This window comes from Haemorhous mexicanus, chromosome 20 (assembly GCF_027477595.1).
Source record: "Haemorhous mexicanus isolate bHaeMex1 chromosome 20, bHaeMex1.pri, whole genome shotgun sequence".
Lineage (NCBI taxonomy): Eukaryota > Metazoa > Chordata > Aves > Passeriformes > Fringillidae > Haemorhous > Haemorhous mexicanus.
The window spans coordinates 9,802,812-9,815,018 of NC_082360.1; the positions used below are offsets into that span (position 1 = coordinate 9,802,812).

The window sequence follows — 12,207 nt, forward strand, 5'->3', positions numbered from 1 at the left end:
GTGGTGCTGCCAGCTGTGACTGACTCTGGGTTTGTTGTTTCAGATTGTAAAAGCCCTAGAACATCTCCACAGCAAGCTCTCCGTGATCCACCGAGGTGAGTGCCAGGCACAGCCTGCCCTGCTCTCAGCCTGGCAGGGGCTGAGTGAGCCTTTGACAGCAGAAATGCTCCCCAGCATCTCCTGACATGCAGCAAAACCCAGGCAGAGGAGGTGGCTGCTGTTTGCTCCTTAAAATCTGCCTGCTGCTCCCTGTGTTTCCCTGCAGGGGAGCAGGAGGGGCTGGCAGAGGAAGGGCTGTTTCCCTAAACCCATGAGCAAACCCTAAACTCATGGTGTGCTTCATCACCTGGGTGAAATTCAGCCTTTTTCCCTGAGCCTGGGAAGCTTTGGAGCAGGCTGTGCCCATGTGTCCATGGCTCTGTGCTGATGTGCAGTGGGAGGGGATGTTGGAGTTCTGGATGCTGAGAATTCCAGACTCTCTGTGCTGCCAGGCTCTGACCCCCAGAGAACACTGCACTGACCTGAGGCCCTAGAGAAGCTTCCAGAATGGAATGGCAGAGCTGGGATTGTGGGTGTGGAGTTTGGATAGAAGTGCGTGATATCACAGGGGGGAAAACTCAGAGTTTAAGCTTTTAGAATATAGTAATATTTATAAAGTTTTATATATATAAAGTGTGTAAGTTTTGGATAAAAAACTCCACAAGGGATCTCCCTGCCAGCCTCATCTTCCCATCCTCACCCCTTCCATGAGCTTCCCTGAGCACCAGCAGAGCAGTCTGACACCTAAACCAGCCTCAAATCAAATCACAAATCCCCTCCCTGAACTCTTCTGATGTTTTCCCCTCTGGAGGGTCTCAAAGCTGCCGTGAGCACACTCAGAAACAAACCTGCAGTTGCTGCTTGACACCTTTATTTTTAAAGGGTGCTTTTCAAGTTGTCCTGAGGAGGAAGGAGCCCTCCCTGGAGTGTGGGAAGCAGCAGAGTTCAGCTGGAGCAGGCAGTGGCCCTGGCTCTGTTCTTCCTGTGGCTGGGGCAGAGTTTCTGCCTTCTGTCTCACTCACAGGAGGTGCAAAGCCCTTCTTGGCTGCTGGGATTCTGTGTGTACTGGTTTGATTTCCACTGAAAATTGTCTTATTTCAGCCTAGTGACAGATGGGTGAGGATTTTGGATACCTGACTGCAGAATGCTGATTAGGGAGCAGATGTTAACGAGCTGTAGAGCCACAGTTCGAATAAGCAGGGCTCAAACACAGCTCCTGGCATCCTTCAAAGGGTGTTTCAGCTCTTCCATTGAATTCTTTGTCATGTGGAGACACAGCATCTTCAGGACCTGTTATTTCTGGGTGGCAGCAGGGGAAGGATATCTCCCTTTGGAGCATCCCAGAGGAAGCAGGGTCACCTGTGCTGGAATTCCATTTGGGATTTGCCCCCCTGCTCTGCAGGAGAACACCTCCATGCTCCCCTGGGTGTCACCTCCTGCCATCTCTGGGTGCCTTAATCCCCTTTCTGCTGGGGGTTGGAGCTGCCCTCAGGAGCCTGATGAGCACCCAGGGATTTGTAGAGCCACGATGGGAAGAGATGAATCTGGCAGCAACAGAGAGATGAGACTCTGGCCTGATTTCCATGGGGTGTGCAGCTCCCACTCTCCTGCTGCTGCTCACGCTGCAGTCAGGCTTTGTGTCCTTAAAATCCCAAAGGTGTCTGAGCCCTTCATCCTTGTCTCAGTTTACTGCTCTCTCCTTCCCCTGCAGCCCTTTCACCCTTTCCTACCCCTCATCTTTCCCCCGTGGGTTTTTCCTTTTGCTGGCATCACTCCAGACCCACGGGGCATTGCCAGAGCTGCAGCCCTTTGCAGACACCCCACAGAATCACCCCATAAAATCACCCCACAGAATCACCCATAGGATCACCCCCAGCCCCTTGGAGCTGCTCCCTGTGAGCTCCCTGGTGTCCCTGGCCTTTCCCTGAGCACTGGGATGTGATGGTGACACACAGAGTCACCTCCTGCTGCCCTGGCTCAGGGAGGGGGTGTGTGGGTGCAGGGACACTGCTAGGACACACGGACAGCCCCACACTGCACACCCACAGCGCAGCCAGCGGCTTTTGGCACGCTGGCTCTGCTGGGCTCTGCTGGGCTCTGCTGGGCTCCTTGTGCCCTCTGCTGCTGCTGAACCCTCTGTGGCTGCTTGTGCCTTGGCCAGCACCCCCAGGTGACAGTGACTGTGCTCTGTGTTCCTTCTTGCAGATGTAAAGCCCTCTAACGTGTTGATCAATACGCAGGGGCAGGTGAAAATGTGCGATTTCGGGATCAGCGGTTACCTCGTTGACTCTGTGGCTAAAACCATGGATGCAGGATGCAAACCCTACATGGCTGTAAGTGGAGCAGCTGCCTGGGGAGCAGCCAAAGGAACTTGAGCCTGGGGGGAAGGATCAGCAGCACCTACCCTGGGGATTCCTTTGGGGAGCCTGTTGTATTTTCAGGGACCCCTGTGGCAGGGAGGAATGATGGATCTGACTCCATGTGCTCAGAAGGATAATTTATTATTTTATGATACTATATTATATTAAAGAATGCTATACTAAACTATACTAAAGAATACAGAAAGGATACAGACAGAAGGCTAAAAAGATAATAATGAAAACTCGAGACTCTCTCCAGAGCCCTGACACAGCCTGGCCCTGATTGGCCAAAGAGTGAAACCAACTCCCAGCAGAATGCAATGGATTGTTCACCTGTGGGTGAACAATCCCCAAACACATTCCACAGGAGCACAGCACAGGAGAAGCCAATGAGATCAGAATTGTTTTCCTTTTCTCTGAGGCTTCTCAGCTTCCCAGGAGAAGAATCCTGGGCAAAGGGATTTTTCAAAAACTGTGAAAGCCACAGTAGCCCTGAAGTGAAGGGATACAGTCCCCTTGGGAGGGGAGGCAGAGCTCATGGCTCAGGCCACATCTCCTGGACACAGCTTCCTGCTGCCCTCTCTCCTTCCTGTGACCTTGGGGAAGGTTCTGGAATTGCTCCCCATTGCCTGGTTGCCATTTGCCCCGTGGGGACTGCTTAGCATGGGGAGGAAAAACACCCAGGGGCTGTGTGCCTTGGGCTGCTCCTGGGAGCTGCTGTGCAGGATTCACCCTTCATGGAGCACTTGACTGGGGTGGGAACAGTCCTGGAGAGCTGAGGCTTGTCAGCCCTTGGTGCCAGCTGTGCCAGGGCAGCTCCAGCAGCCCAGCCCCTGGGGCAGGTGCCACTTTCTGGTGACCCATTTCACTGCCTGCCCTTCTGTGAGGATGGGGAGCCAGCACAAGCAGGAGGGTGAGGTGGCTGTGTGGGCTAAGGGGGCTGGGTGCCACCCTGAGAGAGCCACCCTGGGCGTGGGCAGGGCACGGGGGACATCCCTGTCCTCACCCTCCTTTGTGTCTGTTGGCAGCCGGAGAGAATCAACCCGGAGCTGAACCAGAAGGGATACAGCGTCAAATCGGACATCTGGAGCCTGGGCATCACCATGGTAGGGGCACCTGGGTCACCTGGGGCTGCCAGGGCTGTCACCTGGGGCTGCCAGGGCTGTCAGCTGGGGCTGCCAGGGCTGTCACCTGGGCATCACCATGGCAGGGTCACCTGGGGGCTGCCAGGGCTGTCAGCTGGGCATCACCATGGCAGGGTCACCTGGGTCACCTGGGGCTGCCAGGGCTGTCACCTGGGCATCACCATGGCAGGGTCACCTGGGGCTGTCAGGGCTGTCACCTGGGCATCACCATGGTAGGGGCACCTGGGGCTGCCAGGGCTGTCAGTTGGGGCTGCCAGGGCTGTCAGCTGGGCATCACCATGGCAGGGTCACCTGGGTCACCTGGGGCTGCCAGGGCTGTCAGCTGGGGCTGCCAGGGCTGTCAGTTGGGGCTGCCAGGGCTGTCAGCTGGGCATCACCATGGCAGGGTCACCTGGGTCACCTGGGGCTGCCAGGGCTGTCACCTGGGGCTGCCAGGGCTGTCAGCTGGGCATCACCATGGCAGGGTCACCTGGGTCACCTGGGGCTGTCAGGGCTGTCAACCTGGGGCTGCCAGGGCTGTCACCTGGGGATCACCATGGTGGGGTCACCTGGGGCTGCCAGGGCTGTCACCTGGGGGTCACCATGGTAGGGGCACCTGGGTCACCTGGGGGCTGCCAGAGCTGTCACCTGGGGGTCACCATGGCAGGGTCACCTGGGTCACCTGGGGCTGCCAGGGCTGTCACCTGGGCATCACCATGGCAGGGTCACCTGGGTGACCTGGGCCCTGCCAGGGCTGTCACCTGGGGATCACCATGGTGGGGTCACCTGGGTCATCTGTGGCTGCCAGGGCTGTCACCTGAGGGCTGCCAGGGCCACCAGGAGTGCTCAGTGTGGCTCATGGGTTCATTCTCCTCCCCACAGCGGTACTGGTGGCCCGGGGTGGAAGGGGGAGAGCTCAGGAAGGTGGCCCGGGGTGGGAAGGGGGAGAGCTCAGGCAGGTGGCCCGGGGTGGAAGGGGGAGAGCTCAGGAAGGTGGCCCGGGGTGGGAAGGGGGAGAGCTCAGGCAGGTGGCCCGGGGTGGAAGGGGGAGAGCTCAGGCAGGTGGCCCGGGGTGGAAGGGGGAGAGCTCAGGCAGGTGGCCCGGGGTGGAAGGGAAGGAGGAGGAGCTGCTCTGTCAGCTCCTGGCTGCTGTGGGCTGTGCAGGCTGCAGCTGCCGGGAGATGGCAGCATGGGCTAAGGCGTGGAGGAGCAGCTCACATCCAGCACACAGAGTCCTCCCGGCGCTCAGCCATCCACTGAGGCCCCCTCGGGAGAGCAGGGGCAGGGGGATCCCAGGCAGTGTTTTGGGGGAGTCCATGTGCTCCCAAAGTCCAGTTACCCTGTGCAGGGTGGGCTGGTTTGAGCTGGCAGCATTTCCCAGGGGATTCTGGCACGGCGGTGACAGGGATTGCCTGTGAGCTGGCTGGGGCTGCTCCTGCCTCTCCTGTTTGCTGGGGGAGGAGAGCAATGAGCTGTGGCCGGGGGGGTGAGGAAATCATGGAATCCATGAGTGGTTTGGGTTGGAAGGGGCCTTAAAGACCATTTCATTCCACCCCTGCCATGGCCAGGAGCACCTCCCACTGTCCCAGGCTGCTCCCAGCCCTGTCCAGCCTGGCTTGGGCACTTCCAGAGATCCAGGGGCAGCCACAGCTGCTCTGGGCACCTGTGCCTCACCACCCTCACAGGGAAGAATTCCCTCCTAATATCTGATCTGTATCTCTCCTGTTTTAATTCCAAACCAATCCCCCTTGCTCCATGTAAAAATCCCTCTCCCTCCTTTCTGGAATCCCCCTTTAGGCACTGCAAGGGGCTCTGAGATCTCCTTGCAATGTTCCCATGTCCAACCCCATTTGTGTGCAGCCACAAAACCACAGCCAGGGTGGGCACAGGGCCATCCCAAACCTGTAGGGTGGCTGGCTGTGGGGTGTGCAAGGGACTCTAAGATCTCCTTGCAATGTTCCCATCTCCAGGCTGACCAGCCCCATTTGTGTGCAGCCACAAAACCACAGCCAGGGTGGGCACAGGGCCGTGCCAGTCCCGTGGCTGTGGGGTGTGCAGGGGGCTCTAAGATGTTCTTGGGACATTCCCATGTCCAGGCTGACCAGCCCCATTTGTGTGCAGCCACAAAACCAGAGCCAGGGTGGGCGTGGGGCCGTGCCAGTCCCGCGGGGTGGGTGGCTGTGGGGTGTGCCCCCTCCTGTGGCTGTGGGGTGTGCCCCCTCCTGTGGCTGTGGGGTGTGCCCCCTCCTGAGCTGTGGGGTGTGCCCCCTCCTGAGCTGTGGGCTCTGTGTTGCAGATCGAGCTGGCCATCCTGCGCTTCCCCTACGACTCCTGGGGCACTCCCTTCCAGCAGCTCAAGCAGGTGGTGGAGGAGCCCTCCCCACAGCTCCCAGCAGAGAGGTTCTCAGCAGAGTTCGTCGATTTTACCTCGCAATGGTAACACTTGTCCTCTTCTCCCTCTCTTTCCCTGGCCCTGCTCACCTTCACCACGTCTCCACGGGCAGCTCTCAGTTTGGGGCAGAACATTCCCTGTGCCCTCGTGCCTGGGGGTCTGTCTGAGGGGCAGGCTGGGCTCTTGGAGGGGTCACACGGGGTTTAGGAGGGGTCACACGGGGTTTAGGAGGGGTCACACGGGGTTTAGGAGGGGACACACCGGGGTTTAGGAGGGGTCACATGGGGTTTAGGAGGGGACACACGGGGTTTAGGAGGGGTCACACGGGGTTTAGGAGGGGACACACGGGGTTTAGGAGGGGTCACACGGGGTTTAGGAGGGGTCACATGGGGTTTAGGAGGGGTCACACAGGGTTTAGGAGGGGTCACACGGGGTTTAGGAGGGGTCACACGGGGTTTAGGAGGCTCCTGGCCCTGGTTGTCCCCATGCCAGCAGCACAGGGGTGCTGTGAGCAGGGGCAGCCAGGCAGCTCGTGGCCCTCAGTGTGGAAGGGAGCAGGGGATGGAGTGGCTGTGTCCTGTCTCAGGGACTGTCACAGGAGAGACAGCCACAAAACACAGAGTGCCACCATACAACTTCAGAGAGCTTCAACCCATACAGAGTAACAGCAGAAGGCTTCAAGCATCCACTCATCCACTCCTTTTACTGTTTAGCCCACCCTTTTACACCCCTGCTGTCCCTGCACTGCCCCTGTGTGCCCTCTGCTCCCTGGGGTGGATGCTCAGCACCCCTGGGCACTCCATGGCTCATTGCTCAGTGCTGCTCACCTGCTTCTCACCTGCACCCACTGGGGATGGGGCTGGGCCACAGCCCCATCCCAGTGACCCCAAACTGTGCCACACACAGCCCAGTGACCCCAAACTGTGCCACACACAGCCCAGTGACCCCAAACTGTGCCACACACAGCCCCATCCCAGTGACCCCAAACTGTGCCACACACAGCCCCATCCCAATGACCCCAAACTGTGCCACACACAGCCCAGTGACCCCAAACTGTGCCACACACAGCCCCATCCCAATGACCCCAAACTGTGCCACACACAGCCCCATCCCAGTGACCCCAAACTGTGCCACACACAGCCCCATCCCAGTGACCCCAAACTGTGCCACACACAGCCCCATCCCAGTGACCCCAAACTGTGCCACACACAGCCCCATCCCAGTGACCCCAAACTGTGCCACACACAGCCCCACCCCAATGACCCCAAACTGTGCCCCACACAGCCCAGTGAGCCCAAACTGTGCCACACACAGCCCCACCCCAGTGACCCCAAACTGTGCCCCACACAGCCCCATCCAGTGAGCCCAAACTGTGCCACACACAGCCCAGTGACCCCAAACTGTGCCACACACAGCCCCATCCCAGTGAGCCCAAACTGTGCCACACACAGCCCCACCCCAGTGACCCCAAACTGTGCCACACACAGCCCCATCCCAATGACCCCAAACTGTGCCACACACAGCCCCATCCCAGTGAGCCCAAACTGTGCCACACACAGCCCCACCCCAGTGACCCCAAACTGTGCCACACACAGCCCCATCCCAGTGAGCCCAAACTGTGCCACACACAGCCCCATCCCAGTGACCCCAAACTGTGCCACACACAGCCCAGTGACCCCAAACTGTGCCACACACAGCCCCATCCCAGTGAGCCCAAACTGTGCCACACACAGCCCCACCCCAGTGACCCCAAACTGTGCCACACACAGCCCCATCCCAATGACCCCAAACTGTGCCACACACAGCCCTATCCCAGTGACCCCAAACTGTGCCACACACAGCCCAGTGACCCCAAACTGGGCCACACACAGCCCCATCCCAGTGACCCCAAACTGTGCCACACACAGCCCCACCCCAGTGACCCCAAACTGTGTGCCTGCAGGGGGACACGGCTCTGAGGGCAGGTTTTGCCCCGTGCTGGCCCCCTCTGCCTGGTCTCTGTCCCTCTCCCAGAGCCCTGGGGCTGCTGCTGTGCTTTCCCCAGCCCTGGCAGCTGGCAGCAGCAGGAGAATTTGGCTGTGCTGCAGGAAGGGGCTGGAGCAGCCCTGCTGCTGTCTGCAGGCTGCACACAGAGCTCAGGCAGCCCCTGCCCTCCCTGTGGCTCCCTCCAGCCTCCCTGCAGGGCTGGGGGTTCCAGGCAGGCCCTGCAGTGCCAGCTGCTGGCTCTGCCTGGTGGCCACAGAGGATGGCAGATGGACAAACAGAAATGTGAGACTGTTCTGAGCTGCCAGCACCAGGGCCAGGGCTCTGCTGTGCCCCAGGAAGGGGACTGTCAGCTGCTCCTGCCTGGGGACTCTCAGTACCCACGTGTGGATTCTTCAGAGTCTGTTCCAGCGTGTTTCCATGTCCCTGTGCTCCGGCTGCTCAGCTCCTGCCCCATGCTGGGGAATACCTGCTGTGCCCCCTGTGCCCTGTGGCAGAGCTGGGAGCTGCCTTGGCCAAACCCTCCCACGAGATGCCCCCCGTTCCTGCCAAGCCCACGCTGAGGTTTTGGAGCAGCTGCTGTTCCTCAAACGGTGCTGGCTCTGCTGCTTCCCTGCTTGTGCCAGGCAGGCTGTTCCTCTCTGGGGGATTTGCTCTTCCAAGCCCTGTGTCTTGCAGCTCAGGCCGTGGCTGCTTTAGGAGTCACATCCACAGCCACTCTGGGAGCACGTGGTGATTCCTGTCTTTGCAAATCCTGTCCTCCAGGGTCACTGGAGATCCCTGGCTGCCAGCAGAGTGGCACGGACTTGGAATGGTGAACTTTGCACCAGTTTTGGGCAAAGGACTTGGAATGGTGAACTTTGCACCAGTTTTGGGCAAAGGACTTGGAATGGTGAACTTTGCACCAGTTTTGTGTTGTTGGGGTTTGGGAATTCCTTCTGACACCAAACCAGGTCACAGCCACTCTGGATCAAGCCTGGCTTAGGACTGTGCCTGTCCATCTGCTGCCTGAGGTCTGATCAGCTGTAGGCACTGCAGGAAAGTCCCTGGGATATCTGAGTCAGGATCAGATCCCAATATAACTTTTCATTCCTGAAAATTTACATCGATTTCAGTAAGTTATCACCAGATTTCCTGCTGTTAGTAACCTGGGCATGAATTGGTTTTGTAGAGGGTCTAAATTAAGAGAATTGCACCAAATCTGGACACAGTTAACCTTCAAATTCACCTTGTGTTGGCTGGGGCTGCTCCTGAGCTGGGAGGATGTGACACATCCCGCACCTTCGGGCCGGCGATATTGGCACGTATGAGCCCCAGGTTCCTCTGTTCTTTCACAACATGACACTAAACACGAGCCCTCTACACACAGCAAGCAGGAAATATCTATTCAGTGTGTGTCCTCTGCTTCCTCTGGCCCCCAGAAAATCCTAGCAGAGGTTCTCACTTTTGTTTTGCTCAGTGTGACACCTTTTCCCCGCCACCGCCGCGTACGTGTGTGAAGATCTTTTCAAGTTGCTCCAAGTTTCTTTCCCCTAAATACACTGCCAGGAAGTGAGTAGAGATTACGTCCTGTCTTTTAAAAAGCTATTTTCTGCTGGAGGGAAACCAAAATAACTTCCAGCTACAACCCTCCAGGGCCATCTGTTGTAGGAGAGGAGAAAAAAAGGATGTCCCATGGAAGCGTCCCCGCTGATAACGGCGCGGTGATAAACAAACAGTTGGGCACGTGCTCTGCAGCCACTCAGTCACTGCTCCCAGGCACAGCTCGGAGGCTGAATCCCTTCCCTGAGTCACTGGCCTGCTGGAGAGCACCCAAACTCCCAGCTGGACCTGGCCCCCAGCAAGAGGCAGTGGTTTGAGTGGTGGTTTTGTGGCTCCAGGTGTCTCGGTGCACCTTGAGCTCTTGTACCCAGCACTGTTGGCTGTCCCTGTCCTCAAGGCATAAATTGTTTCCTCAGCTTGGAGGAGTGGCTGAACTTATTCTGCAGAGTCTTTAAACCTTATTTTGGTCATGGTGTTGTTTTATGGCCTTACTTAAATTGCAGACAGAATGTAAATTCTAATTTTTTTTCTCTTTTTTTTTTTTCCCATTAAAGCTTGAAGAAGAATTCCAAAGAACGGCCAACATACCCAGAGCTTATGGTGAGTGTGGCTGCATCGAGCAGTGCTCAGAGCTGGAAAGGGTCTCAGTGAGGTGCTGAAGGCAGAAATTCCAGTAGTGATGGTGTTTTGGGCTGCTCTGCATCTCTTTTTTCATACCAGATGGGAGAATTGTGACGCTGGGAGGGTGGCTGCAAATCAGAGATGCTCTTTGAAATCTCAGCCAGGTGCTTTTCTACCTTTTTTGGACATCAAGGGAGAAAATACACGTTAAAGCAGGTCATGGACGAGAATGAGGCTGTGAAGAATCAGTTGGTGAGGCTCAAATCCTCCTCTGGGGTTTGTGATCAACTCAAACACCTGAGTGTGCCCCAGGTGCTCCACAGGAGCTGCAGGAGCCCCGTGGCCAAGGGGGCTTTGCTGCCCTGGTGCTTTGGAGAGGAGAATTTTTGGGCAGAGTAATTCCTGGATGATGGGGACAGGGATGAGCCTGTGACTCGTAATTCCAGTTATTGAATTTCATCTGCTGCCTAGAGACTGCTTACAGAGGGATAACTGAGGAGTAACCCAGGAGGAAAATGCCAATAAAGGCCAATAAAGGCTGGTGCCAGGGGAAATGCAGGGCACTGCCCTGTGCCCAGCCAGAGCTCTGGGCTGCAGCTGGCAAGAAGAGATTTTTCTGCTTGGGCTCCACAGTTTCATGGCCTCCCCTTCTCCCCTGACTTTCTGGTGCTCCTAAAAGCTGGCAAAAAGCAGAGGAGGTCAGAAGTTGGTGCTTCACTCCTGCAGGCGTTTAATCCTTTTTTACTCTCACACAGTTCACAGCTTTCTAAAGGCAGGAAGGTGCTGCCTAAATTTGTCATTTCTGAAGATCCTGACCCTGCATCCCCACCCCAGTCTCAGTGTCAACATCACCGGGGTTAAGGCTGGAAACTGCTGAGGGATTTCTTTAGGAACTCATATTCCCTACCCCTCAATTTTTGGGGTGTACATTCAGCCACCAGAGGGTCAGACCCACCACCACCTCACACCTCCTGCTCAGAGGTGAGAAGGTGCAGGTTTAAGGTGATTTTTACCTGCAAGTCATACTGGAAATCCACAACCCTGAGTTGTAAGCAGTGAATAATTCCCGTGGCATTTAGTGCTGAGCCCTGTAATGCAATTAATCTATAAATAGATCTGATTGACACACAGCTTGCCCCCAGACTGGTTTCAAACAAAGAGAGGCCTGAGATTTATGGCTTTTTTTTAAAAAAAAAACTTTATTTTTTGGGGGCTATATTATTGAATAAATCCATCTGTATATTTTAAGCAAACTTCTGAACTTTGCCAAATGGCCTTTTATCAAGAAAGGTTCAGTGAAGCAGCTCTGTCTGCTGCAGCATTAATACCCATTGGCAAGGGAGTGCATTTCTATTGAATTAGGTTCTTGGATCACCCCTGCAGAGTACCTCAGTGCTGTGGTATTTTATGGCTGACATGGATGTTGTGAGGTCCTGTGGTTGAGGGTTGCTGTTCTGTTGGGGTTTTTTCCTCTCTCTTACAGCATTAAGTTGTGGTGCTGGATTGGACTTGTCATTTAGACCAAGACTGCTGCCTTGCTTTCCTGTGGAATTGAGGTTTCTCATGGAAAATGTGACTCTGTGCTATCTTGAGCATCAGGAAAGCTGATAGGGGTGCTTAATTTCATTTAAAACCCCCTTTCCCAGGTGAAGCGGAGCGTGGCACTGCTGCAGGAGTGGTGGTCTGCACACCCTGCCTGGCACGGGGCTCTGTGCCAGCCTCAGGGCTCACACCCTGGGGCCCAGGGCTGGAGGGCACTGCTGCCAGCCCTGGCACATTTTTGGGTGCCTCCAGGCTGTGGTGGCTGTGCTTTGGGTGGCCAAAGCAGGGGTGTCGTGCTGGATAATAACGAGACATTGGGCTCACCTCAGAGTTACTCAGGACACTTCAACTGCTGTGACTGTCTGACCTAGGGAGAACTTCAGTTTTGCCTGGATCTTTGCCTCAGCCCATTCCAGCCCTGTTTCCCACATAATTGTGCTTCCTCTTCCTTACTGCTGTGTCTTTGGATCGCTTCCCAGCCACTCTGAGCTGCCTCATCTTATTCCCTGGGTGACTTTCCACTCAAGCCCACCTTGAAAAATCTCTTTTCTTTGCTCTTCTTCTCCCTCCTCTTGGAAACAGCCAATGCTCAGGAGCTGAGCTG

At 56.4% G+C, this 12,207-nt stretch overlaps 1 protein-coding gene across 3 annotated transcripts in view; it reads left to right on the top strand.

Moving 5' to 3' along the window:
• The window catches only part of MAP2K6 (mitogen-activated protein kinase kinase 6), a 59,297-nt gene that overhangs the window by 35,069 nt on the left and 12,021 nt on the right, over window positions 1-12,207 (top strand). For all 3 annotated transcript variants that reach the window (XR_009488972.1, XR_009488973.1, XM_059864735.1), the window contains exons 7-11: window positions 44-95; window positions 2,245-2,372; window positions 3,428-3,505; window positions 5,820-5,959; window positions 9,995-10,040. Coding sequence is in view for 1 of the 3 variants with exons in the window: in XM_059864735.1 (XP_059720718.1) it covers window positions 44-95; window positions 2,245-2,372; window positions 3,428-3,505; window positions 5,820-5,959; window positions 9,995-10,040 (444 nt within the window). In the remaining 2 variants the exon portion in view is untranslated. The remainder of the gene's footprint in view (window positions 1-43; window positions 96-2,244; window positions 2,373-3,427; window positions 3,506-5,819; window positions 5,960-9,994; window positions 10,041-12,207) is intronic.